Below are 27,121 nucleotides of genomic sequence, written 5' to 3' on the forward strand. Positions count from 1 at the left end.
TGTTCAAAGTTTGTTTCTTTATAACATTTTTACTAAGGTACAAGTGCAACCCAACAACTTTATTCTTGCAACATAGTTCTACTTGTCTTAAGTGGTATAGGCAAGTCCCTCTGTTGCCTTCCATTTAAACCACCTGAGATATGTAAGAACTGCAAGGTTCTTAACTCTGTAATAATATTCCTTTTCAAAACTGTATTTTTTTTGGGATGTGTGAGAGTGTGGTCTATTATGACTGAGCTACAGTGAAGAGGTTTTTTTGTTTGCAGTTGCTTTGATTTGGCTGCTAAAACCCAGGCAGCTACTGCCTACATGAATTTAAAGATCTGGCAAGTAAGAAGTACAGGTAGAATGACTCTCTGCAGAATTTGTGCTTTAATTGTAAATGTAGTCTCTAGCTGTGTTTCACTAAATTCTGGGCTGACACCACAGCTGCTGAGCCAGAAGAGAGCAGATGCTGCAGATGAAGCTCCATCCTCATTCTGGTCAGCTGCAATGCGAATGCACGCTGCTCACCACTTCCCTCAGCTGAATTCCTTTGCCTTTTGCAAGTTCCCACCACTGGCTCTGTAAGCAGGAAGACACACTAACGATTTGGACGAAGAGACAGAATGAAATGACAGGAGCAATGGGGAAAAGATCCTTTAAAAAAAAATAATAAATAATTAAATATCTTTATCTTCACTGGGAGTTTGTGCACCTGCAGAGATCCACAGCTTATCTGGAAAGAGCACTACATAATCACCAATTCTGCATTTTCACCAATAAGTGTTAGAAACTGACATTAAGAGTCTTGAGAAAATACAATTCTGATTCACTAGTCTAGCTGTGATTTGGTTTTGTTTGGTCTCTGCTGCATACGGTATCAAAGACAGCTCTAATCTTTCCTTAAAGGACGAAAGCACAGGAGATGAGGTGGAAGCTACACGAGGTTTCCTTCTTTAAGAGGGAATTTGAGCACTAAATTTTATTTAAACCTAAGAAATACAAACAAAAAGTTTGAGTCACGCTGCCTTTTCAACATCAATGGAATTAGTAGGAGAAGGCAGGTTCCTGACTTTCCATTTTGTTTATTCAGTTTTCTGATTATGATGATACATAAGCATCAGTTTAATACTTTTGAGATGAAGATGACAACATTGAGAGCTTTTATGACTGTTTATAGAAAGAGACAGCCCTGTCCGAGGGCTGAAGAGAGACAGATGAAATAGAGTGGTTTCACTGATGCCCTTACTTGCACATGACCTGTATTCAAGTGGAAGAAGACAAATGGACGTGAACCATATGGCAAAGGTGATGCTAAAGGGTAAACATAACACTTGAGGGCGGGTAGCACAGCAGGCCAATGGCTTTGTTGGATCGGTGTGTGAGGCAGCTCAAGGACACTGCCCAATTGCCCTGACGATGAATAAAAGCCACAAAGATGGAGAAGGAACTGGAGCACCTGTTGTATGAGGAGAGGCTGAGGCTGCTTAGCCTGGAGAAGACTCAGAGTCTTCTCACCCATGTGTATAAACACCTGGTAGAGGAATTAAGGAGCTAATTCTCCTCAGTGGTATCTACTGACAAGGTCTTCAAAAGATGTCTAGATGTAGAGCTTATTGATACGGTTTAGTGGAGGACTTGTTAGTGTTAGGTCAGAGGTTGGACTAGGTGATCTTGGAGGTCTCTTCCAACATAGATGATTCTGTGATTCTGTGACATGAGGGAAAGGGCACAAACTGAAAGGGAGGACTTCCATTAAGCAGAAGAAAAATTCTTGCAGTGAGGGTGGTCAAAGACCAGAACAGCTTCCACAGAGAACCTATGGATCCTTCACCCACGGAGGTACTGAAACCACAGCGTATGTCCTGAGCAACGTGCTCTAGCCGAGGACTAGCCAGCCTCCAGGAGCCCTACGACTCTGTCATTCCCCATGCTCCGATAACTGCAAGCAGCTGAGCGCAGCATCGATTTCACACTGATTTCTCAGAGGTCTCTCCAGCCCCACGCTCCCCCCCTTGGGCTAACGGCAAATGGCCGCCGCCCCCTCAGCGCCCGCCGAGGCCGTTGCCCGCGGCCGCCCACGCGCCGCCGGAGCCTCCCCGGCGGCAGCAGCAGCAGCAGCAGCAGCAGCAGCAGCAGTAACACCAGCACCACCAGGCGCCGCCGCTCCCGCCCGCGCCGCCCATTGGCCCGGGCGGCGGCGTCACGTGCCGGTGGCTGTGCCATGCTGCTGCTGATTCATTGGCTGTGCCGGCGCGGGGCTCCGCTCGGCGGGCGGGGCGGTGCCCGGCCAGGTGAGGGCGGTGGCGGTGGCGGCTGCGGGCGGGGGACGGAGCTGTGAGGGGGCGGGCTGGGTGCTTGCGGGGCTTCTGTGGGCTGTTAATAAACAGGGGGGCTGCGGGGCTTGTTGAGGTGCTGGGGAGGTGTTGCCCGCAAGAGGGGCTTGCGTCTTGCCTCGGTATTTAATTGGAGGGTTCCTTCTGGTGCTCCGGAGCACACGTCTTCCAGAGCAACCCAGCCAGCCCTTAAACCCCTGCTGTGGCTCGTCTAGAAGGCGTTAAAACTTTTTATTCCCTCCCCGGGGTTGTATGTTTGGCTCTGCCCTGACTGCAGTGCATTCGAGCGAACTTTAAAATCCAACCTAAAAACCTTTGCAAGGGGAAAAAAAAAAAAAAGGCAGAATAAATTTGTTGTTGTTGTTCTTTTTTTGTCCAGGTGGCGTGTGGCTCTCTGCCGTGGATGGCTTTACCCATTCTCAGCCTTGCCCTCCTCCTTTCCCAGGGGAGCCTGGTGCTTTCTTCCACCATCCCGCAGTGGTCCCTCTGGTGAGCAGCGGCTGTTGGCGGTGGCAGGACCAGGTCCCTGTCCTCAGCTGCCTGCCCTTCCCTTTGCTGGAGCTCATCCCCTCCGAGACCAGCTGGCAGAGCTTCCCTCCGTTCCCCCATGGTTGCCTTGCTCGTCCTGACGTGTCCGCATTGGTAGGTGCTTGCAATGCCGGGTGGTGACTGGGTGCGTGGGTACACACCGACAGTTTGCCAGTGCTCCTGTGTTGGGCAGGGCTTGTACAGGGATGGGACAGCAGTGGCGATGCTGGCTTATGCTGCCCCAGCAAGGCAGGGCTTGGCTGGGCAGGGCTTGGCTGGGCAGGGCTTGTTTGGCACAACATTAGGGCGCTTCTGTTGCCAGTTGTGTTCTCCAACCTGCCGCTCTGTTTCAGAGCCGTTGCCTCTGTTGTTTTCTGGTTTTCCTCCTTTGAGCTCCTCAGAGATGCAGATTTATGTAACCGGTGTGGAAATAAATAGATGTTTTGGCTTCCGCTCTCAGATAATCAGGTAATTGTCTCAAATGCTGCTTGTTTTTCTGGTCCCCTTGTGATTTCCTATTCAGGTTCTTAATCAGAGAGTTAAGGTAAATTCTTGCCACAGGAGTAAATACCTGGCAAGATGCCAGTCAGATGGTAACTCCCCGTTGACTGAGGGCAGTCTGGCTCCCTTCTTGCCTAAAATAATGAAACATTCTGGCCGCATCAATCATGAGAAAAAATGTTTAAAGTCAAGCTATTGCCAGAGAATTAATTTTCTGAAGAAATAAAATCCAGAGTGTTAAGAGCTGTCAAAATTGTTTATTGCTGTGCTTATTCTTTCACTGTTTGCGTACACATTGTGGTGGAAGAGGTTATAAGGTGAAGCTCAGATGATGCTCTTGCAGCTTGTTAAACAGTTTAAATCAAATTTCCAATCTTTAAGCCAATAGTGTGAGCAAAATTTTAGTACCTGTGAAGCGTTATTCTGCGTGCTCACTCCAATGGGCCTCGGTTGTGCTGTTGTTAATACTGTTTCCTTGGTCCCTTGTTGCCTGTTTATTGCCTCGTGTAGCACAGAGACATGGTAGGGATTAAGGATGAGAGTGTTCAGATGTGTGTTTATGAGTAGTGTATTGCTGGGAAGAAATTTGAAATAAATTGTTTGCTTCTTCCACGGCAGTAGAGACAAGAACTAAATCTAAAGGCAGGAGAAAAAAAAATCAGTTCTGTTTTGGAAAAGTCCCAAACCAGTTTGCCTTTTAGTAAAGATCTATTTCAGTAGCTATTCAAAGTTTTTGCTGAACTGATTGTATTGTAAGTGACTTGCAAAAGTTCAGAAAACATCTGTGCAGTGTGGAAATTTTCAGGAAAAGCTGTATTTTTTATTTTGTTCCTGAGAAAACATAATATACAGCTGACTCTTCAAACTGAAAAGCTCAAGCATTGCTTCGCATCTGAAAGATTATGACTTTACAGACCCTGTGGGTGTGATCTTAACCTGTAGACGTTTTTCCACCTCAGCACGGCCAAGCCACAGCTGTGAGATATCCAAGAGTGGATGCAACTCTGAGCGAGTGGTTTATCATACCTGTTTTGTTTGGCTCTGCCAGTTTATCTTCTGCTGCCTTGAAGGCAGACAGGAGCTGTGCAAGGGAAATGTGTTTCTGTGGACAGAATTGCTGAGCAGTGAAGTGCATGGCTGTGCTTCACACCCGATGGGTGCTGTGTGAAGGTCAGGGGCTCATCTTGTTACAGAGGAGGGGAGGTGGCCTCAGTTTCCACTCTGCTTTTCAGCTGCGGTATCCTGGCTTTTTCACTGCTGGAAAGCTGACAGAGAGCTGTGAAATGAAGGGTGAGCACAATTCTCTGTTTCCTCAGATATGCAGCCCTACAGGCAGCAGTGCTGCATCTCGGCAAAGGGGCCGAGTCCCTTAATTAGCGCCGAGTTCCCTGATGCAGTGATGCGAGAACAGTTCCTTCTTTAAGCCTCACCCCTGCTATGAACAGTCAGCGTAGATGTGGTTGTTTGAAATTCTCCCTGATGCCCCTGTTCTTGGATTCAGTTGCTCTTTTGGCCATACTCAGCATCAAGTTTGCAGTTTCCTTGAGATTTGCAAACTAGCCTGTTAGAGTAAATCTGTAGTCTAGTAACCCTATGAATAGAGTTATATGCATTGACAGAAATTCTCTTCACAGAGATTTTTTTTCCTATCAAATATAATATCATCTTTGGGTTATAAAAAATAAAACACTTGTTCTAGCCCTGCTACTGAAGTTGCCTTCTTATCATCATTTATTATTATCAGTTCTTACGTAATAACACATAGAGAAGGCATTTTAAAAACAACTCTTGTAGCTAGCTCCTTGCAGTTGACCTGGGGTGGGCTGATCAGTAAGAGTATGGAAAGGGGGGAATCTTTCCTTTCTCTCTGCTCAGAATAAGGCATTGGATTAACAGGTTTCAGGGTTAGCAAGGAATCCAGAAGATCTCCATTTCAGCACTGAGCTTTTTGTGGCAACGGAGCTAGTAAAAAATATCTAGTAAAGAGCAAAAGCTACCCTTTTTATTTTTTTCCTTTTAAAGCTGCTCAGAGATGAGAACCTGTTCTTCAAATATGTTTTTCTCTATTTGTTTCCTCTTTGCTTAGGAGGAGGTTTGGCCTTGTTTTCTCCAATGACTACATCAACTGTCAAATTGTGTTTTTTGTAGAGACATATTATTTGAGTGGAAGTGTGTGTGCTCATAATACTCCTTTTGGACGTTTGGGATGCTGAAATCTGATCTGTTTTCAGGATTCAAAGTTGAGCTCTGATTGATTGTGTAATTCTGTCGTAGCTGCAGAGAACAAATGGAATTATGGCTAATATCTCTCTATTGTTTGTAGTTAATACTGTCTTAGGGCTGTATATTCTGCCTGTAATTTTAAAGGCTTTTGATACTGGAGTTGAACTAAGCTTGTTGCTTCAGTATGTGGTTTGGGAGCAAGTTCCAGTAGCTCTGTACTAACTGACAGTTCCCTGTCCCTTTATTGTCAGCTCAGGTTTGAAACTTTTTCAGAATAGAAGGAATATATAGCTTTTGTGATGTCCCATTAGGTATAATTCAGCTTTCTTCCCAGACAAGACTTAAAAGCGAGCATACGTAGTGTTTCTTTGTCTTTTTTCAAACCCATGTAGTTGTCTGTGAACTCATAGCACAATGTGATTTCATATTAGTTTCTGCCAAGCTTCAGGTGGCCCCGACTGAGTTGAACTACTAAGCAGGCATTAATGTTTGCATGTATGATTGACGTCTTAGGAGAGTACTTGGCAAACTGTTTTCATCTTTTATTTGTTAATTTTGACTTTAAATTCATGAAGTCATTTCTTTTAAACTAGGCACAAACAGTAGCCATACAATTAGCATGCAAATTGTACATAATGGTGTGGAGACCTTCTACACTGCAGCAGAACAGCATAAGACATTAAGTGCTAGTTCGTGGAAAATAAGACGTTTTCGTGAGAATTCATATGCATGTTGGATAAGCAGGTGCTGGAGTCTAGTTTACATTTGCAAGGATATTAAAATGTATGTTATGTGATGTGTAATACATGCAGCAATACATGCAGCACAGCTGCCTGTGATTTTTCATTTCTTGTCCTTAGTTCCCCTAGACTAATTTAGTGTTTTTCCGTACCATTGTTATAAAGCCCTTTTGTGATGAATCTGAATTTATTCTTGCTGTTGTAGTGCAATAGCTCATGCAGATGATGCTGTTCTGAGTTGTTAATATGGGTACTTTCTCTTCTTTCCAAGAAGAGTCCCAGGTGCTATGTACTCAAAGTTAGCGTGTATGATTGATTTTAATTGTACAGTCAGTTTTCAATTATCATGCTATTTTTCCTGCTAAATTTTGCTTTTGTATTGCTTGCTTTCCTCTCTTATTGCAGGTGAGAAGATTGGGTATACCCTGTAGAAGACCTCAAACTGGATCTCAAACCCCGTACATCTAGGATCTTGAGAACTGGAAAGAAGCAAGGACCATTTGGCCAAGTGTGTGCTGCAGACTCCTTTCTCATCAGTACTCAGAAGTGGCACAGCTTGTTTGAAGCAATAGCTGTGTGGTACGGTTGTAGAAAGATGAGATCTCTATTATGTTTTAGCTCCTGCAGTGCAGAGTAAACAGATTTGTGCTTGCTTTCCTCATTCAATTCTTGCTCTGTGACTTTGCCTTGGGATGGAGCAAAAAGCAATGCAGTGGTGTGATGGCTGCTTCCCTTGCCCCCAGCAAGCAGAATATTGTTGGTAGTATGGGGACTGAGGGGGCACAGGAACAGCCTGAGTTGGCTGCTTTCTTGTAGCCAGCACTTCTGGTTTAATTGTACTGCCTAGACAATGGAGCTGATGCATTGGGATGCAGTGCTAAGCTTTCTCAGATTTATCAGTTTGAAATGCTACTGATTTCTGTTCCTGCATGGATTATGGGATCTTCACCATTTGCAAGGGACCAACAATTTGTTTAGTCTATGAAGTCTGTAAAGTGTTCGATCTCTACAGAAGTAAGCAGAATGGAAAAGTGGAAAATTAATGTGGTTTTTGATTGAAAACTTACCTCCTTGCTTGTGTCTACCATATTGGTAGTTTATCTTGCTCCAGAAATGAACACTACTTTGACCAGTCCGCATGGATTTACTCTTCTGCATGCAGGTCGGAGTTGGAGGTGGCTGTTGCAGGTGACATCTAAGACCAGTTCCAGATGCACACAAAAACGGATTTGCCTTTGTGGCCCCAGTGGCAGTGTGAACCACAAAGCTGTGCTTCAGATATGGCGTGTGCCCAGCTTTGCCCTTAGAGCGACTGGGTGTCAGTTTGAAAGGTAAGTGGCTGTGCAGAGCAAATGTGCTGATAAACACTCTGGATGTTCAAATAGTCGAACCTTAGTGGTGTCTGCACCCCATTGCTGCAATTCAGAGATGTGGATTTTGTGCAGACTCAGCGCTGCAGAGTCAAACTACCTTGCACGGGTACCACTGGCAAGCAGCTGTGACCTTACAGACTTTCACAAAGTTTATGAACGTGTTCTCATGAAGGTATAACTCAATTCCAGGAGTCGCAGCTGAGTCTCCATGGGGAGTGTCTTGCTGCCTGTTGGCAACCTTTAGGCTTCAGAGACACCAAGCCAGTGCTCCAGAAGAAAGCCGTGAGGGCTTGTCCTTTTTAGTTGACAGGTGACTAACCTGCCTGGACCTCCTGGTTGGTAGCACTGAGCACAGCCCTGCTGTGGGTTTTCTTGAATGAGCAAAATAAAACTTTTACTGCTCATTTACTTGTTTCTGAAAGAAAAAGAGCCAGTGTGAGCCGTATACATCAGAGTCAACAGATAGGCATGTAGAATAGAAGGTTTGTTTTAATGTGTTTCAGGCCAAGGTTTTAGAGACATTTGGACAGACAAAGCTTACAAGTGAGGTGCACGCTAGGTTGGGACAATGCTTATGCTTAGCTCTACTGGGTCATTTAAAGGCATGCTTTATGTCCTGCAAAACCTGAGTAACAGATTAGGCAGGGAGCTGGGGGGCCAAAGTTCCAGTAAGCACCTGTGCCTCTGATAGTGGCTGATCCACACCTGAAGTAAGTGTAGAAATGCCTGTAGCCAGTGGTGATATGCTGGAATTTAGAGTTTGAACCTACAGCTAAACCAGGACAAATTCTTTTGTGACTCTTCTCCTCGTAGGTCATAAGTAGACACTAGTGACTAGGCTGCGGGGAGGGATCTGCATGACACCCAGTTAACAGCGTGGATCTGAAAGAGGGGAGGGTCAGGCTGGCTGTTAGGAAAAGGTTCTTCACCGAGAGCATGGTTGGGCACTGGGACAGGGTCCCCAGGGCAGTGGTCACAGCCCTGAGCCTGTGGACAATGCTCTCAGAAATGGCTTTATTTATTTTTTTAAATTTTTTTATGTGGTCCTGTGCGGAACTGGGAGTTGGACTCAATGATCCTTGTGGGTTCCTTCCAACTCAGGATATTCTATGATTCTATCTCCTTGCATTTGAGGTAGATGAAGAAACATTTTTTTGGACTGTTCATATATCCTACTCGGAAGTTTTCTGCCTGTGGATTTATAATTATGCTAAAAGAGAGGCGATGACAATGAATGCTGAAGCCGTATGAGAAATACCTAAATAAGAGACTCCTCTAGAGGGCTGCAAAAGAGAAAAGCAGGCTTAGACAGGAACGTGCTGATAAAATCTGACAGGAGATGCATCATCAAGAAAGCACTGAGGAGAAGGGAAAAAGATGATGGGAACCCTCAGGGGTCAGTCACAAAAATGAAATGCAGAAGCTTGTAGGAGACAGCTGATAGAGCTGTGCTGGGAGCAAACTAGGACAAGAATCATAGTTTTTCCTCTGTGCCATTTGCTTTTTCCAGAAGGCAGCAGTTACCTTAGTTGATTTTAGAAAACATGAAAAACTCTGCCTAAAGCTTAATTAGACATTCTCTCTTATTCCAGGAAATAAGGAAAGTTTTCAAGTCACTGAGAAAGCAAAGGAGGAACTTTAACACAAGCACTTGAAATTACTTAACCTTTTTCTGTCATGTTCCTCCAGACCCTTAAGGAAGTAGAGGATGGGAAACATCCTGAGCTGTGAACTGGATTGTACATTGCAGCCACTAAAGCATATTTTTCCTCACCTTCTGTGCTTTAGGCTGTTTAGTCTAGTTGGGAGCTTTGTGAGTGGCTGAAGAAAGGTGAGGGTAACGAAGCACCTGATCCTTCCTCAAGCAAGTGTCCTCCCCTCTAACCTCCCCACATGGGTGAATGGCTAATCCTGAAAATTAAGCTGGTTGGAGTTTGAAAAATAGATCAGTTTCTTGTTTTAAATGGTTTATCACTTTTTGCAGAAAGATAACTTTGATTTTTTTATGAACTTGAAAGGCTGCTCATACTTCTGGGGTGAATTTGTTTCTCACTTTGCCTGATTTCCTGGTCTTTATGCGTGGCCATCCTAGCATTTGAGCAATGCCTGTTACTTGCATATGGTCTTATTGAATCTAACAGAAGACTGAAGTTTCAGCTAATTTGAGTGACATGGGTACTTAGGGTCCTTTTTTTTTCCCCCAAGAAGTTTTACCTGGATTTGATTTTGTACTCTTAAGAAGTTTCAATGTCCACAGAACAGCTAATTGCAATAGTTTTACAAACCACATGAAGTCTTCACCCTGCTGGGTTTGAATTGAATGCAAAATTACCCAAGCTCAATTTACTTTTTGAAAAGCACTGAACAGTTTCTTATGGAATGCTGTTTTGTAATAAACCTCGGGGTAGATGTTCTGATTCCAGTTGCTGCAGCAGATGTTTTGCGCAGAGATGTGTTCTCTTTTGGTGTGTGTAGAATCGTCTAATACTGAAAAATTATTCTGCAAAATGCAAATCCCTGGTGCAGTGTTGGAATGACAGAATATCTATCAGGCTAACTTTAATAATCAGTAATGCTGCCCTACAGGTCTTGTTGATCTGTGGGGAAAATCACTCCTGTCTTATTTTCCTTCTGCAGTGGCATATTGAAACTCTTTTAGCACAGAAAAATATAGGTTGGAAGGGACCTCTGGTGGTCATCTGGTCTAACCTCTTGCTCAAAACATGTTCAGCTAGATCAGGTAAGTCTTTTTTGTCCTATCTAACTGAAATTTTCTGCGTCTCAACTTGTGTCTGTTGCCTATTGTCCTGTTGTTGTCCACCTCTGAGAAGGGTCTGGCTCAGTTTTCTCTATGCCGTCTTGTAACTTAGACCTCAGAGCCATCTGCAGTCACCTCTGGGCCTTCTCTTCTGCAGGCTGAACAAACCCAGTTCCCTCAGCCTCTCGCGAGGACACCAAACCCAGATGTGGTACCGCAGATACCATCTCACCAGCACTGAATAGAGAAGAAATGCTTCTCCTGATGTGCTAGCTACGCTCTTGTTAATTCAGGCTACTAAATGGTTGGCTTTCTTTACCACAGGGGCATGCTGGGGACTCGTGTTCAGCTTGTTGTTGGGGGGACCCGCAGGTCCTTTCCTGCAGAGCTGCTCCCCAGCAGTCAGCTGGGTTCCCATCACTTGATTTCTTCAGCTTGTCTGGGTCCTGAATAGCAGTCTGCCTTCCAGTCTTTGGACTGTCCCCCCCCATTAATCTGTGAACTTGCTGCCAGTGCACTCTGTCTCATCATCCAGATCTTTAAGAAAGATTTAAAACAGTATTAGCCCAGCATCAGTACCTAAAGGGACTGGTAACCACTGGTAACGAGCTGCCTGCTGGACTTCGAGTGATGTAACCCTTTGAGCCTGGCATTCTAGCTAGTTCTGTGCCCAGGTTTTCATGGCAGCAGTCATCCTAAGCTGCTGAGGTCTTTGGTATTTACTATTTTTTTTCAGCTATGAAAGCTATGTTCTGAGGAGCCTGGTTTTGATGCTTTTTATACTTACAAGCATCTCTGTGGAGGTGAGCGTAGCTTCTCTCTATCCATTAAAGAGAAGCTGTGCTGGCTGGTGGTTGGCCAGCGAAGACTGAGGAAAGGGAGAGAGGGCTTGTGATGGCCTTGCCTGATGGGCAGTGATACTGGATTTAATGGTGTGAGCATCTTTGTAAGCATGAGCGGTTCATCTTGGGAACAGTGGCAAGAGAGAATCCTGTAAGTAAGAAAAGGTGCTGGGTGAAATCAAAAGATGTGTTAGAAAAATGTATTCTGTACTAACACGTTTTGTATCCACAGGGTCATATTTATTGTAGTGCAAGATGTCTGCCCTGAGGTTGATTTCTAACAGAACCTCCCAGCAGGCCTTGTCTAACTCTGATTACACCTGGGAGTACGAGTACTATGAGTACGGACCGGTGTCGTTTGAAGGCCTGAAGGCTCATAAATGTAAGTTCAGTACAGACATATTTTATTTCAGCTGAGCTTCCCCATCTTATTCACTGCTCCTCACTTGTAACTGATTATTGTACAAAAATCTCTCTGAACCTTCTGATTTCTCAACAATTAGTTATTAGCCTCTTTATTGGATTATTATAATTGTTTCTTCTTCTGTCTTTTTGTTGACTGCTTTCCTTTTATATAGGAGCACCATGGGTTTCCTGAGTCTAGTAGGAATTTCTCAGTACTAAAGAATAGCAGACTACTAAGAACTGTTTGTAACAGCAAGTGCAGCCCCTGCTGCTTCTGGTGCCTACTTGCTGCAATCCATGTTCTGTTCTTGTTCCCAGTAATGTGAAAAGGACATTGGTGGGCAGCCTTACTGCTTTTGTTTTTCCTTTATAAAAAATAAGTATAAAGCTTTCAAGAGACTTGAAAGAAGAATTTTCTTATTCTGAAGAAACTATTATCATTAGAATTTTCTGCCTAGAATGCTTGTGTTAATTTAGCATTGTACTAGTGCTGGAGCTGTTTAATTACAGTACAAGTAGAAAGTGGAGGATAGAGATCAGAGAGATGAAAATTATTAGTAGGAACCAAGAGGAAATTTAGCTAGGACAAGCTAGTGAAACCAGGCCGATATTTATTTTACAATAAACTTGGTGACAATAACTTGGACTTCTAGAAAATTTATGTGGGGGGGAGGGGGGGAAGGTGAAGTTTTTTTTTTTTTTTAAAAAAAAAAAAGGAACCAACTAACTCAAAACTCTGGGATGTGTCTTGCAAGCACTTTGCTAAAGAGAAGCAAACCATCTTGTCCCACTGTTTCTCACTGTGCAAATGTTTGAGCGCTAGTCTTTGAAGTAGCGGGGCAGGGTCCCCACCATCCAGTACTGGGGTGCTGGTCCAGGGTGGGATCCATGCTTCCTGCCTCTTTAAATGTGGTGGGGATTCAGACTGGGAAGGAGGAGTGCTTGCCGTGGCTATCAGTAGCTCGGAAAGGTTGATCTGCCTTGCTTCTGCACAGTCGGGAGGCTTTGGGGAGGCACTGGGAGATTCAGAAGAACTCACAGAAGTTCTTACAACTTCTAAAAGACAAGAGCTAGACCAGAAGCTACTGTTTGGCCTGAATTATACTTCACCTTTAATTTTTTATAGAAGTCTGCTGATTATTCTCTGTTTTTACAAATGTTAGGTACTTGAAAAATGTAGGTTAGTTTTTATCATGTTTCCGATTTATATTCCTTCCCTCCACTTAATCAGAGACCAAACCTGATTACAGAGATCACTGATTACAGAGATGAGCTGCCATGTGTGTACTCACCATCTTCTTAGCTCTGTGTGTCAGTGTGATGGGAGAACAAATATAAATGATACTTACCTCTGAACTGCTGGAGGTTTAGTGGCAAAACGAATCTCGGATTGCCATTGAGCTGCTTGCCGTGCTGGGTATGGCAGCTCGGCTTTGCTGTCTGGCTGTGCTGTTCGTAGAGCAGGAGGGCTCTGGACAACACTTGTTAGAGAATGGGACAGAAGAAACATCACCTTTTCAGGTGGAGCTTGATATCTTTGTGAAAGAGAGGGGCTAATAGCAGTATTGAATCAGTTGCTTAGGAAGTCCCTTCTGTTTTTGTGTTTCTTTCCACTTTTTTTTAACTGATAGATTGGAGTGGCCTCTGTTTACCTTGGTGTTACTGCATTCTCAACAGGTTGATTTTAATCTAGTAAAGGTGTGTGAGTAAATGAACAGTCTATCTTTGTTGCGTATGCAATGATATTTCAATAAATTCCTTGTTCTAGGTAATTCTGGCTGAGTTGGGCCTGTTGAGTATTGTGGAAGCAACGTGGTCAGACACTTAGTCTCACTGAAATCTGGACGTGTGAGAGGAGATTATGTTAGGGCTACATTGTCATGGAGACTTTAAATACTGACAAGTCCTCACTTTTTTATTTGCTGGCTCTTTCTTCTTTTTTTTTAGCCACATAAGAAATCTTAAATCTAATTTTTCTTTTTTTTTTTGCACAGCTGCATTCAGACTGATATTCGGCTTTTGCTAACAAAGAATTTTAAATTTCTGTAGAGGCAAGCATCATAAATGGTGAGGTTGGGGCTTTGTGGACGTATTCCCACTTGGAAATACTCCATCTTCCTCAACCGTGCTATTCTAAGATTTTTGCAGTAAAGGTAGAATCAAAATCAGTGATAAAAGAACCAATGTGAAAGCAATGAGGCTCTGCTTTGGTGATCTGGTTTACAGCGTAAAGTTAAAATGGTGCTCTGGGCTTATCTGCATGTTGTACAGGGAGCTGTAATGAAAGCAAAGGAATAAATGGCTTGAACTGTTGATGGGGAGGTGTGTGCTGCAAGGAGAAAATGTCTGTGGTGCCACTCCATGTGGAAAACACCTGCTTGTCTGGTTGGAGCACTGAAAATCAGAAGTGGCTGAGAAGGGCCCTTCTTATTACTCTGCACTGAGAACAGGAAGGACCTTTATGGTACAACAGTCCTTGAATGCTGGTAGATGTGTGAAGGTAAATTCCACCAAAGTCCAGAAATGAGTCCACAGGAAAAGAAGCCAGTCCAACTGGAGAGGGCATCTATGTCTGTAACTTACGTTAAAAACTTAGGGGTGGACTCCAGTTCAGGTGATGCAGGCTGGCAGTGGCACACTGCCAGCTGTAAAACATCACTGTCCCCTCTTAAACTTAGAGGTGTGTGATTTCTTTGACTTTTTGATATACCAAGTTTTTTCACCCAACGTGAGAAAGCACTGTGGTGAACCGTAAGCTAAGATGAATTCTGCAAGAGAAAGTTGGAGGCTTCTTTGGGATTAATGCTGACTTAGTTACAGGCAAATGGAGGTTCCTACTAATTCAGCGTACATAAAAAGCAATTCAGAAGCCTGCTTTCTGAAAGCAGAGAAAAAGTTATGTAAAGTGATTTGTAGAGAGAAAAGCTGACAAAACAATCTAATACACAGAGAACATATTAATAAAATCATAATTAAAAAAGGGGTTGGTGAGAAGAAGGGCTGTTTAAATTCCAAATGACCTTTCAAATATGAAAAAAATCTGTTTCAAAAGCTGAAAGCACATTCTGCCTGAGCAGAAGTGAAGGCAGAAACTGGAAATCAGAAAATCCAGAAATGTAGGCATCAGATGTTTTATAAATTAAAACTTTATAAAGTAAATAGACAAAGATAACCAGGAGTTATCTGTGACTGATAGAGATGCAAACAATTTTTTGTGCGTTTGGAACAGAAGAAGCCTTGGTAACATCAGAGAGGTAAAGTAGGTAGGAGTGATCAGAGGATTATGAATTTGTGTTAGGAAGGCTGATACTAAAAGTTAGAAAGGTGATGGGATGCTTTCCTAATCTTTTTGGAACTTGGCTGGTATTATAAATGTAGTCTTAGCATTTATTTTGAATACGAGTAGTTTGACGTGTCATTTATTTTGAATAAATGTTTAGAAATTAATAGGTTTGGATAATTCTCACTTAGTGAGACCTACATGAAATACTGAAGAGATTTCTGGCCTGCTGCTTTAATTTTAAAGAAACCCAAAGAACGTTATTGGTACAGCAGAGCGTTAGAAGTGTCAACAGCCACAGCGAAGCAAGCAAGATGTAGCTTTATGCTCAGTAAGCGCAGGAGTTCTCTTCCAGGGGGCAAAACACCAAACAAACCCTGAGGAAGGCTTGCTAATCATGAATTATGGGAGCACACAGTGCCAGCAGATGTGATTTTTGTGGGAAGTAGTGATTTGTCAATTAAGAAAAATCAAGATTATCTGATTCATTTTTTCAACTTGATCAATATGATCTATGTATGTGTTTCTAAGGCATCCTATTTGATCGTATTTTGTTCTGCTTACCAATGCAATTGGTTAAGTAGTAAATTGCTTAATGGGAATATTTCTTTTCAGATCAAATTTGCAGGTACTGCAAAGCCTAATAAGATGATAAATAACCATGAACTATCTTGTATTAATAAGGTGAAATGCACGATGGATCTTGAAACACCGAGTACAGGCTATACATACAGAATGATTCTGAAAATAACTTAGGGCTCACAACGCACAGAATTGCAGAAATAAACTCTCACCAGTATGCTTGAAGCTAGAAGAAATACTCCAGACTTTGGAAAGAGTACAGTGTCAGTATGGGGTGATTTTCCCCCCCCCCCCCCCCCATTTTCTACTCATCACGAAGACCTATACTTGAGCTACCTCCAGTTACTTTAAAGGATGTTGAGGAGAGATGGAAAAAAACTTGCAGTGAGAGACTTGAAACTTAACCTCCTTAGTTTACCAGAAAATGGGATTAAGGAGTGACTTGATTATGATGGAGTATTTTTACAGGGAGAAAATGTCGAGTTGCAGCAGGCATTTTTTCTACGCACAGAAAGAGCAAATGGTTTCAATTGATTTCTAGTTTCCAGATCTGCCTTTTATGTGGAAGATGCTTCACAGTGGGAGTGTGATTAATCACTGGGGCCAAGTACCAGGCAGGAGGGCCGGTTCCTTGTTTTCTGGTGTCTTTAGTCAGTCCTGTAGGGGACTGAGTGTTCGAGGTACTGGTAAACGTTCGGTGCTCTGCCTGCTGCACGGGCTCAGACAGCTCGTCGAGGAGCTCTACGTTCACTGGGGATTGTTGAGGTTCAGTGGTGGCTGTGTGATGAGAGCTTGTCCTGCCTGAGACTTTCCTCTGGCTTGTCTATATGTTAATTTATTAAACTTTTACAGTGCACGCTTTGACTATTTGCATAAACTAAAAATAACCAACTGAAAGGACAGGTGAAAAACCACCTGTAGACTGCAGGTCCCAGACCAAGTCATGTTTTGTCTTGGTGCTCTGTAACTCTGGGCTGTGGTTACCAATTGATTGCTTGGAACTGTTTGCCCCACTTGTACCACTGAAAGACAGCTAAATCTTCCTAAGCCTGTTGTGCCAAAGAGATCTGTCAAAACCTGGAACCCCAGTGGTGTCAGGCAGAAATCATTCAAAAATAGCAGGAGTTCTGTGCTATATAGGGACAGAGGTTTTTGCAGAAAATCAAACAATCCTGTTATCCGAGTTCTGGTATTGAATTGTTTCCAAAGCAGTGCTTGGACGTGGGCCAGGCATAACAAAGGGAGCTGCTTTTAGTTTAATAGCAGAGAATTCAGTCCCTTCCTGTTTTCAGCATGTTTCTGGTTTGTCTGGATGTGAGTAAAATTTGGGCTAGAAACGAGAGGTTCAGTGTCAGCTTTCCATTCAAAAATAAAAATAAATCTTATTCTTCCCATTTTGCCAATCAGGAATAAGATGCCAAGTTTTTGGGGATCCGTAGTCCCATACTGTGTGTGGAAGGGAACTTCCTGCAAGTGCAGGTAAAATACTGATCGTATTGTTTTCTCTTTTTCACCAGACTCTATTGTGATTGGATTTTGGGTTGGTCTTGCAGTCTTTGTCATCTTCATGTTCTTTGTCCTGACTCTGCTGACGAAGACTGGAGCGCCACATCAAGAGTGAGTCCAAAAACTGGAATAACAAGTGCAGCCTCGGTGTCCCATGTGGTGCCCTGCAGCCCACGAACGACCAGTGGCAGTGCTGATGTTGCACTGGCTCAGCACTTTTTTTTTGTACTCCATTCTTAGGAAAGGCTGTTGCGTGCCTTTAAAATATTTCTTTTGTTCTAAGCGTTTGAAAAAGACGCGAGTATTGACAGGGTAGATACAAATTAAATACAATGCAGATACTGACTTAAGAATGTTGAAGTCTGAAGGGTTTTGCATGTTTGTATTCAAGTCCAAAACGTAGATGTCAGTAATACTTGCAAGATCTTTCCTTAACCCTGTAGTTCACCGAGACTCCAAGCATCTTAGTTTCTGCTGAAAAATTGCAGTAGATGGGGAAGTCCCGATCAGCTCCTTACTTCTTTGCACTAGCGTCCTTTTAGTCACAAACGGAGCCTTTCTCCACCTCCTTCTGGTTGATCTGTATATGCAGACCATGCCTTGGCTTAAGCATTTATCTGCAATTCTGATACTTAAAGCAGTTGTGCAGCACGCAGGCTATCAGTGTCCCTCTGAGAAAGCCTGAGCCCACATCTCCTCCTAGGTTTGCTTGTCATCAAGAAGAAATCAAGGCTCTCCGGAGGGTGAGAAGGCTCGCAGGCAGGTAGCAGTGATGAGAAGCTGATTGTGAAAGGCAGTTGTCTGCCGTTATCGCTTCCTGACGCAGCCGGCCTGTCTCTGCCTCCTGAGGGCCCTGTGCTGGTTACTCGTATGAAGGCTGCCTCTGACGGTTTGTAATAGCTTATCTCTAGAGGCAGGCGCGTGTTAGGGAGGACCTGCGGGTACGGTGAGCTCCTGGTTCTGCTCCTGCATTTTTGCTCCTGTGAGAAGGAAGCAGGCAGAAGAATTCAGCTTCCCGCAACTGACTTGATTTCATAGCTGGGATTTTTGCCTCCCTTCTGTATTGTCAAAACAAACAAAAAAGCCATGCTCTGCTCCCAAATGTATTTAAAGGCTTTGTAAATACTGGTGTGCTGTCTCTTTTCCTTGGGGATCTTTTTTTTTTCTTTGCTTAACATCCAAGTCTTTACATATGTGGGGGATGAAGTGATGGTGTGTCAAGTACACGACAATGAGAATTTTACGTGGATATTTGTCAAAATGTTTGTGCGCTTGTAAAAGTGTACATTGAAGTAGCAGAGGGCTGCTTAATATATCTCAATGTGTTTCTGCTTTCTTCATCAATATTCTTGGAACAGGCTGTCTAGAGAGTTTGTGAAACCTCCGACTTTGGTCAACTTCTGTGTCCAAATAAGACGTCAAGGAACCTGACCTGAATTCACAGTTGGTCTTACCTTGATCAGGGCATTGGACTAGGGACCTCCAGGGGTCCCGTCCATCCTAAATCTTAATATATTTTTTCTTCAGTTGTTGAACACAGCCTAGACATTTCTTTTCTGTACTTACTTTAAAATTCCTTGGCAGCTTTGAGAGCTGTGTGCTTGAATATTTGTCCACTTATTTCATATGCTGAGTTGGTGCCTTTAACAAATCTAAGCTTTTTTTTTGACGTCTGATAACTTACTGTGTACAGTACTGGAAAAAGACCATCCAGAAATACACTAAGGGCAGCGAATACTATTGATTTATCTTTTTTGCTGCATATATATAAAAACTGGAGAACGTAAATACCTACTTGCAAAAACAGTGTAGACTGTGGATTTATTTTGCCTGCATTTTGTCTTTACAGCTCACTGGATTCTTCATGACTCATAGTTTCATTAGTGGGCTGTCTTGCAGCTGTCCTTTAGAAATAGATGTTAATGGGATCCCTAGGTCTTGGGAGAAAGCCATCCTGGTTGATGGACGTGTCTCTGACTTCAGGAAGTCATTCTGGCTGTTCTTTAAAGTACCATTAATGTGAGAGAGAAGTGTAACTGGGTTCAGATGGATGGATCCAAAGTAGAATGCTCTGATTTTTCTAGTAATATGCTTTTCTTGGCTCAATATAAAGGGGTATGATAGCATGTTCTTTTTAAAACTGTACAAAATGTTCAGGTTTGGGTACATCCTCAGCCCAAGAGAAGGAGATTCAGGACACGGATGAGGAGGCAGAAATGTAATTAGTAACGGAAATGATACCTGTTGCACTTTTCTTTTGTTCACTTGTATTAGTAGGTGTAGAACATTAGCTTGTCCAAAAAGAGATTGATCTATTTTCTGTATTTCTGCCTGAAATTTTCTGAAATTTCTGCCTTACGATTACAAGGCTTCATGTAGGTATTGAGGCAGGCTGTACAATTAGTTGCAGTAAAGGTGAAATGACTTTTTTTGTTTCCCAAGAAAAGAATTGGTTTGGGGCAAGGATTCTTGGGGGGGAATCCACTCAGAAATACTGATTCACTGAACCAAAAACACCTATAGATGTTTTTGTACATTTGCTGAAAAACGTAGGGAAGATTCTCAGGTTCAGGGCAGTGTTTCTAGATTGGTACTAAGGAGCTGCTTAGATCCCACAAGGTCCCTTCAGGCTGCCCAACCCTGCTTGTTTTGGAGGATTGGCTATTTATTCCTTTCCATGGTGCTGGGAGAAGTGTTGCTTAAGCTACAGAGGAATCTGAAGTGACAGTCCCAAGTCAGTAGAAGGGTATACTACAAACTGTACCCTGACGGTACACTTGAGTTCGTTGGGCAGAGGCCGGAGCTCAGTGCTGCAACCAGAACCCAGCATCACAGGCCAGAAAATTCCCAGAAGGGAGCTTAGTTCTCCTGCATTAGTTCACTGGTGACTGCTTGTTTGAGTGGTTTTCCTGAAGTGTGATGCTCGAGGTGTCTGGTGTTCACCATCCCGCTCTTAATGGCAGCTTCTGGGACTCGGAATCCTCTTGGCCCAAATACTGCAATAGAAGTAGGTTGTTCTCTGCCACGGCTCTCCAAATACAGAACTGGGATTTCTGAAACTGCTTCTCTTGTTTTATCAGTCTTCTGGAAAGATGTACACTGAGGTATACTTGGATACTGTAGTGGGCAAGACTATAAAAGTTTTTAGTCTAGTTTAAAAGTCTTCCCCAAAATACAGCAAGATAGTGTTGGTGAATTTCAGAATCTGACAGTATGACTGTATACTACTAGATCATGTGCTCCCTGTTCAGCACAGGATCATTCTCTATAATAAGTCCTCAAAAACTTGGCCGTTGTAAAATTTCTCTGCATCTTCTATTCCTCCATTTAGAGCAGGTTGCTGTTGCCAGTCCTGGGTGCCCTTCTGTGCAGGAAGCCTTTGCTACTTCATACCTGGCTGTGTTATAAAGGACTTTCTGCACCTATAAGCTAACTTTGCTTCTCGAGTGGATACATTTTAAAACTTTCTTCCTAGGCTTACAATGTTTATTCTTAATGTGCTTGCTAGCTCTACTCTGTGCCACAAAACCATAGAAGAACTCCTTTTCTGCAAAACCATATATGCAGCTCAGTGGTGCTTTCAGTTGCATTACAAATATGTTAATGTCAGTTACCTGTTCTGAAGGTTACTGTGGCATTATTCCAGTCTGTTTCAATCGATGATCCTTGCGGGTCCCTTCTGACCCACGATATCTGGTGACTGGGTGCCTCCTGCTGTGCATCCAGTAGATTATTATTTAGCTAATCCTGTGTCCTGCATCAGTTTAAACATTAAGCTGCTTCTGCGTGCTTCACTTTGAAATGCAGAATGAGCCAATATTGTTTTGACAAACTAGAGGACTGGTTTGATTTGAAGGCCAGCGTAACTGACTTTGTTAGGCTCTAATTCTTGTGTAATGTCATAAAAGTAAACTAGCACTTGGAAAGCGGGGATTTCTAGGATTAACTCTTGTCTGGGTTGAGCTTTTCTTACCTTCAGCTGTTTGTGGCTCGTGCACAAATCTGTGTAGACTGGAGTTGTTCTGAGCTAACACTTACAGAAAACTCCAAGAGAAATGTCAAGATGTCTTTCCTTCCTGGACTATGTTTCTGACTCTTTAAGCCTTCCAGTCTTTATAGTAATCTGTTTAAATTTGGAAGTCTGAATGACATTGACCAAGGTCAGTGCAAAAGATGGTTTGATGTCTGGACAACCAACCACCCCATCACTCCTTTAGTGACAGCAGAGTTACCTAATGTCTCTCAAAGGTTTTCACTATTAAAGATTTTTCTCAAAGCATTCTATGGAACTTTTTTTCTTGAACTTGCTACTGCTTGTTAGCTACCTAAGAGGAAATTCTGTAGGCTCATTCAGTGAGCTGAGCTGGTTATTAAAGTATACTGCTTGCTAGAAGTGCCATTAAAGAGTACGGGTATTGATAACTTACTCCCATGGAAAATTACCACTACAAATCAAGACTTAAAATAGCTTCAGCAGAAAATAAATAGTGCTGGCTTTTTAAGTCCCTTGTAGATAAGCTGTAGGGTTTCCTTTCTTCCTGATCGTAATGGCTGCTGAAACTTGATTTGATGGTAAGAATACCAATAATTCTACTTTCATGCTCTCACTTTTTTTTGTCTTTTCTCTAGCAATACAGAACCTTCTGAAAAAAGATTCCGGATGAATAGCTTTGTGGCAGATTTTGGAAGACCGTTAGAGTCTGAGAGAGTCTTTTCTCGTCAAATAGCTGAAGAATCCCGATCACTTTTCCATTTCTGCATTAATGAAGTGGAACACTTAGACAAAGCAAAACCAAGTCAGAAAGGTCCAGGTCTGGAAAGTAATATCCGCTTCCAGGAAGTTCCCAGGAGCAGTGGAACGTTTGAGGAGGACCTGAGTTGTCTTACAAAATTTAATATTCCGAACTTTGTGAACACTGAGCAGAACTCTTCACTAGGTGAGGATGATCTCCTTATCTCAGAGCCACCTATCATTTTAGAAAGCAAATCAGTCATGCAATCTTCTCATCGGATCCTTGACTGAAAATTTTTACTTTAAGGTAAAAAAAAAAAAAAATAATCCTGATGTTGTCCAGTTGGAAGCCTTCTGGTTGTTTTGGGAGAAGGTATTTCAGACCCTCTTTTTTTTTTCTTTAATTTGTATGTAAGAATGGCTGTGCTGACAGAACAGTTTAGATGAGAAGTAAAACATTGAATGCCTTATTCCAATGCCTTCTGTCATCTAAGCCTTTTGTCCAGTATTGGGTTTGCTCCCTGTTGTTTTTGTTTGGTTTTTGTTCAGTTTGGTTTTAAATAACTGTTTATGTCCAGCTTCTGAAGATATCATGACTTGTGGGGACTGTGAAGGCCAGAGCCTGGCTTTGGGAGGTGTATGAGAACTCCTCCGCCAAGAGAAGTGTGAACTCAAACTACAGCTGAAGCAAGGAGTAAGCAGGCAGCTGCTGGGGAGATTCTGCAGCTTCTGCTGCTCCCCAAAAGGACGTCTGAAACAGCAGCACGATGGATACCTGCGTGGCATTAATTTGTACTTCTAATGCCTAAATGCTTTTAGGTGCAGGTGAGACCCGGTTTACAAGCTTCCAGAGGGAATACCTTGTATATTAAATAGTTCAGTTACTGTGTTTACAAACTGCTACCACCACCTGCTGCCTGGTAAAAGCAAATTGGTGCCTGTAGTTACGGTACTTCAGAGTGACATTCTGTCAGGTGCACGGTGATGCCCTGGAATTAGTATCCAACACGCATTAATTTGATTTTTGTTGTTGACGTGAACTGCCAGTTGGGTAACGCAGAATTCAGTAGCTAGATCACAGGAAATTAGATGAAAAATAGTCTTCTTTTGCCAACAGAGTTAACATACCACCACTACTTGTATGTAATTCATGCTTTGCTTATCAGCTGAACCTTCCTATGCTTTTTGGCTCTAGAAACTGCATTTTTTTGACCAGATAGCTAGTGAAGGGCTAGGAGGCTTTGGGGGACCAGCTCCAGAAGCATAGCTGAGCTGTACTTGCTACATCTGTCTGTACTCGGTTGGGATGGTGTTGCAACTGCAGCTATTTCCCAGGTAAGGGATTGTTAAGAAAACAAATAGGTGTAATTTCAATCTTTGTTTCTTTTTTAGAGAAGAAATAAGGTTCTGAACCTTAGCCATTTTTACTGTCAGCTTTCTTGAAGAGATGGTTAGCTAGAGGCTCAATGGTTTTAGAGCAAGCACTTGGAGGGCAGAAGAACCGGGTTTGCTGGATTTGGAGTAACAGTGCTTTGCAGGAAGCTCTTAATGTGTATCAAACTAGGGGGCTCAAGATCCCAGCCTAACTGGATTCTTTTTTCTTTTGAAAGTAATCTACTTTGTATACAACATGGTTTTGTCCAAGTGAAAATGTAGCAGTGGCCTGCTGATACACTCTTCTGAGATGCAAATTCTGATGAATTCATTCTTTCCTTTCAAATGACAGCTAGGGGAAAAAAGCAATGAATGGGTTGTGCATTTAAAGAATATAGGTAGTGGGGGAAGCCTCTTTTTTTCCATCTCCCTTGCCTTTATTACAAACCACTGACACCTACGCTTCCTGATTTCAAATGTAATTTCTTGCATTGTTTCTTTGCACGTTAAGTAGGGGTTAAAAGCATGGGCTATTTAAAACTGGCAGATTATCGGTGAAAATACTTCCCAAGAAAAGCCTGAAGCGAAGTCTGTATTAAATGAGCACAGCTGCACAGATTGCAACAGAGGTGTCTTGTATCTTACAGTGCAGAAAAGGCCTCCTTTCGCTGTAAGTACTTAACCATGAGTACAGAGGCTGTAGCTTTTGTGGGCTTCCATTTCTTTTTTTCTTCCCAGATTAGTTCCTGTCCCTTTCCTTAGCATTGGTACTGCATATGTCCCCAAAGCACCAGAGCACTGGAAGTGTCTCTGTCCTGTCAATATATCTATTGACAAATAGACAAAAATCTATACAGCTGTCTCACACAGCTGTTCTTAAATGTGTTCTCCAATGAAGTCAGAAAGTTTGCAGAGTATAGTTCTTTCAATCCCAAATGTTTTAAAATGCAGTTTTGGAATAGACCAAAACTTTCATTGTAGCCTGTATATGTGTAAACGTGCCTTGCCAAAATCACCTTAGCTAGGGCAATCAACTGTCTTTCTCTGCAGAAAAACCCTAGGTGGTTCCAGAGTGTAATTCTTCTTCGCTCAACTGTTCAAGGTGAGTGGAAAAGGGCTGTGCTCTGAATGTGGTAGCTGCTTCCTGCTGAGGGAGCTCAAGCATCTCACCTGTCTAATGGATGAGCTTTTGTCTGAACTCAAGCTCAAATGTGATAGAATAGTGGTCTTGCTAGCAAACTCTGCTGCTTCTAAATGTGGCTTTTATAACCTTTTTCCGGAGGAGTGAGCTGCTTGCAGTGAAATTTGTCTTTTCTTCCCCCCTTTGCCAATCTTGAAAACAAATTGCTGCTTAAAGCAATTTTTTTGCACAGGGAAAACCTGTGCAAAAGAAATTACCCATCTCTTTTGCTATTGGGAAATGAAGCTTATTTTGAAAGCTGGGTATCAGTCATGCAGGCTGGGCTCTAGAAAAAGAAAAGATTGCTATTCACTGTGGTCTAAGCTTTTCTTCCCCCACCTTAAATCCTCAAGCCCTTTTTTTGGAGCATAATTGCTGCTTTTGGGGAGAAGGGAAAAGTGTTCATGTATATGGAAGATGGTGACACTTAATGCCTTGATGAAAGGCATTTAATAAAATGACCGAGGGTTAATACCAGCTGGACATGCTACACATTTGAATTGCATTCTTAGTGTCCTTTTGAAGCATGTGTTAATCCTGTAAGAGTAATTAAACATTCAGATCCTGCTTCTGTTCTACTTCTTCATCGTACCTCCTTTCTGTTTTTACAATGTCCTTCAAGGTCCTTTTTACAGGTAAACAACCTGGCAGTCTGCACTCTGCACAGCTCTGATGTGACTTGAGAAGCACTGTGGCAACCATGCACTCTGATTCAGGCTTGTGCTCTGCTTGTGCATTAGAACAGTCAAAAACAAATACAAACTTTGTGGTCTTCAAAAGCAATTATTTTAAATCTGTTCTTATTTTCTTTTTCCTTCTTAAGAACTAATAGACATGATTTTTTCTCATGAGAAAAGGGACTGGTATAATAATCAGCTTTGTATGGTATATTTTTTTTAAGAAAAGCGCATTCTTCCCCAGAAAGCCAGCATCAGGCAAAGTAAATGAAAAGTGTTTTGACCAGGGTAATTGTTCGAAAGGAATACTTGGAACTTAATGGTGTTCCCATCTTCATGTCTGAAAATGGAATTATTGAAAGCTTTCTAACCGCTTGGGCTGTCCATTTTATAGCCTATTCTCAAAATTTACTGTAAGTACAGCACCTGTGGTAGATTTAACTTCACGGGGAAAATTGTGTATGTTTGTTTGCTTAAGTATGCATTGTATTGTGTAACAACTCTTACTAGGGCAAGTTACGTATTCCAGTTTTCAAAGGTGAATATTTGTTTTTGTGTATAAACAAGTTTGATTTTTTTAAGGGTACCTAACTAAAAGTGAAATCAGGAGACATCTGCTGACAGAGAAAAGAAAGGGAAAAGTAAAACCATGAATTGTGTCTACTGAAACCTAATGATGTACTGTCTATGAGGCTAAAAGGCAAAGTAAGTGATGTGAATGGTATTCTATTTAACATTTATACATCTGAGCTGCAGCTCCTGAATTCTTTAATACTGACATTTTTGTCATTCTGTGAGGAAAAGAACCCCATACAACCCTTCACAAGCCCGTGGCAAAGGAGGTATTAAACTGTGCTCTTCTTCTACTCAATCCTGTCCTTCTGGCAATGACAGATGATAAAGCCAGGTCACCTGGAGCCATGGTGATCTCACCTGAAGTCATGCTATAGCCTCAGGTACTGACAGGCAAGGACAGCACAGAGCCTTTCACCATGCATTATTCCAGCAAGAGTTGGAGGCCTGTGCTTTCTGATTTTTTTGGACAATAGGAATATAGTTAACAGTATGTAAAGCTAAACATTACAATTCACACTGGACAGACAACTGTTCAAAGAGTCCAGGCACAACTGGAGTAAAGCAAAATTTGAATATTTAGTGGTAATAGGAGTCTGGTTTTCATTCTTTTTCCAGAATAGGTTAAAGATGAGAGAGGGGCAGAGTTGAAAATGTATTATGTACTATCAAATAAAGTCTTTATCCATGACAATAACCTATTTAATTTGTTACATGAGTAATTTTGGTGTGTTTCAGAGAATGTGAAAGAGAACAGTGCTTGTGTGTCTGCCACCTCTGCTATGACTCTTCTGCACATGCTGTTCTCCTTTATCAAAGCAGCTGTCTTATCTATAATCCAGGTCACTGAGTCACCAAAGCCTGCTTGATTTCCTCATGGTAAATGCCTTACAAATTAAAAAACAAGCTTCAGTGAATGCACAACTACATAAACACCTATGAGAACATAGTATAAATCATATTCTGTCTTACAGTAAAGGTAAAAATGGAAAGAGAACTTACTGTTTGAACTGAATTTCACATTATAAGAGAGACACCAGCACTTGCTGAGAATTGAATATAAGAATTTTAAAAGGTACATGAACGAACTGCACAAACACTTGACAACCTGGAGATTATACTTCTGAGAAATTATTGGAAGCAACAATTTGGAAGGGTGAGTTTCCAGCAACTAGAAATGTTTCCCTAGACCTACCTCTCCTAGCCCCTGCCTTAGCCATACCTACCTCCAGTACTCTGCCTCTTTGGGAACCCAAGAATTGCTATGATTTGAAAATCTCACTTCAGTTTACACTTTATTTGCTGTACATGTAACACTATTAAGGGCTGAGTTAAAATTATTTCACTTTTACCTATTTGCAAAACGGTCCCAAATCAAGGAAAGGCAGCATATTTATATATACAGCTGATATTTTATATATAAATAGTGCTGTATTTACACATCTTATGAATATAGGCCAATACTTCATTATTTGGGGAAAAAACTCATACTGAAAAAAGCTTAGTATACTAACTACGGTTGTTTTATA

The 27,121-nt window shown here is 42.2% G+C and overlaps 1 protein-coding gene across 8 annotated transcripts; it reads left to right on the forward strand.

Annotated features, from left to right (window-relative positions):
- Positions 1-2,131: 2,131 nt before the first annotated feature.
- MRAP2 (melanocortin 2 receptor accessory protein 2) lies at positions 2,132-26,289 on the forward strand. Of its 8 annotated transcripts, none has more exons than XM_083830611.1 (8): positions 2,132-2,276; positions 2,698-2,960; positions 6,716-6,818; positions 7,473-7,641; positions 10,321-10,423; positions 11,516-11,665; positions 17,068-17,167; positions 21,686-26,289. In XM_083830611.1, the coding sequence occupies exons 6-8, from the start codon at positions 11,539-11,541 to the stop codon at positions 22,077-22,079; spliced, it is 621 nt and encodes a 206-aa protein (XP_083686737.1). In that variant the 5' UTR covers positions 2,132-2,276; positions 2,698-2,960; positions 6,716-6,818; positions 7,473-7,641; positions 10,321-10,423; positions 11,516-11,538; the 3' UTR covers positions 22,080-26,289. The 8 variants fall into 8 exon arrangements, with proteins under 8 accessions (XP_083686737.1, XP_083686738.1, XP_083686735.1 ...); XM_083830612.1 differs by lacking the exon at positions 2,132-2,276 and adding an exon at positions 2,301-2,319; XM_083830609.1 differs by lacking the exon at positions 2,132-2,276 and adding an exon at positions 2,345-2,440.
- Positions 26,290-27,121: the final 832 nt, after the last annotated feature.

The sequence above is a fragment of the Anser anser genome (genome assembly GCF_964211835.1).
Source record: "Anser anser genome assembly, chromosome: 3".
NCBI classification, from domain to species: Eukaryota; Metazoa; Chordata; class Aves; order Anseriformes; family Anatidae; genus Anser; species Anser anser.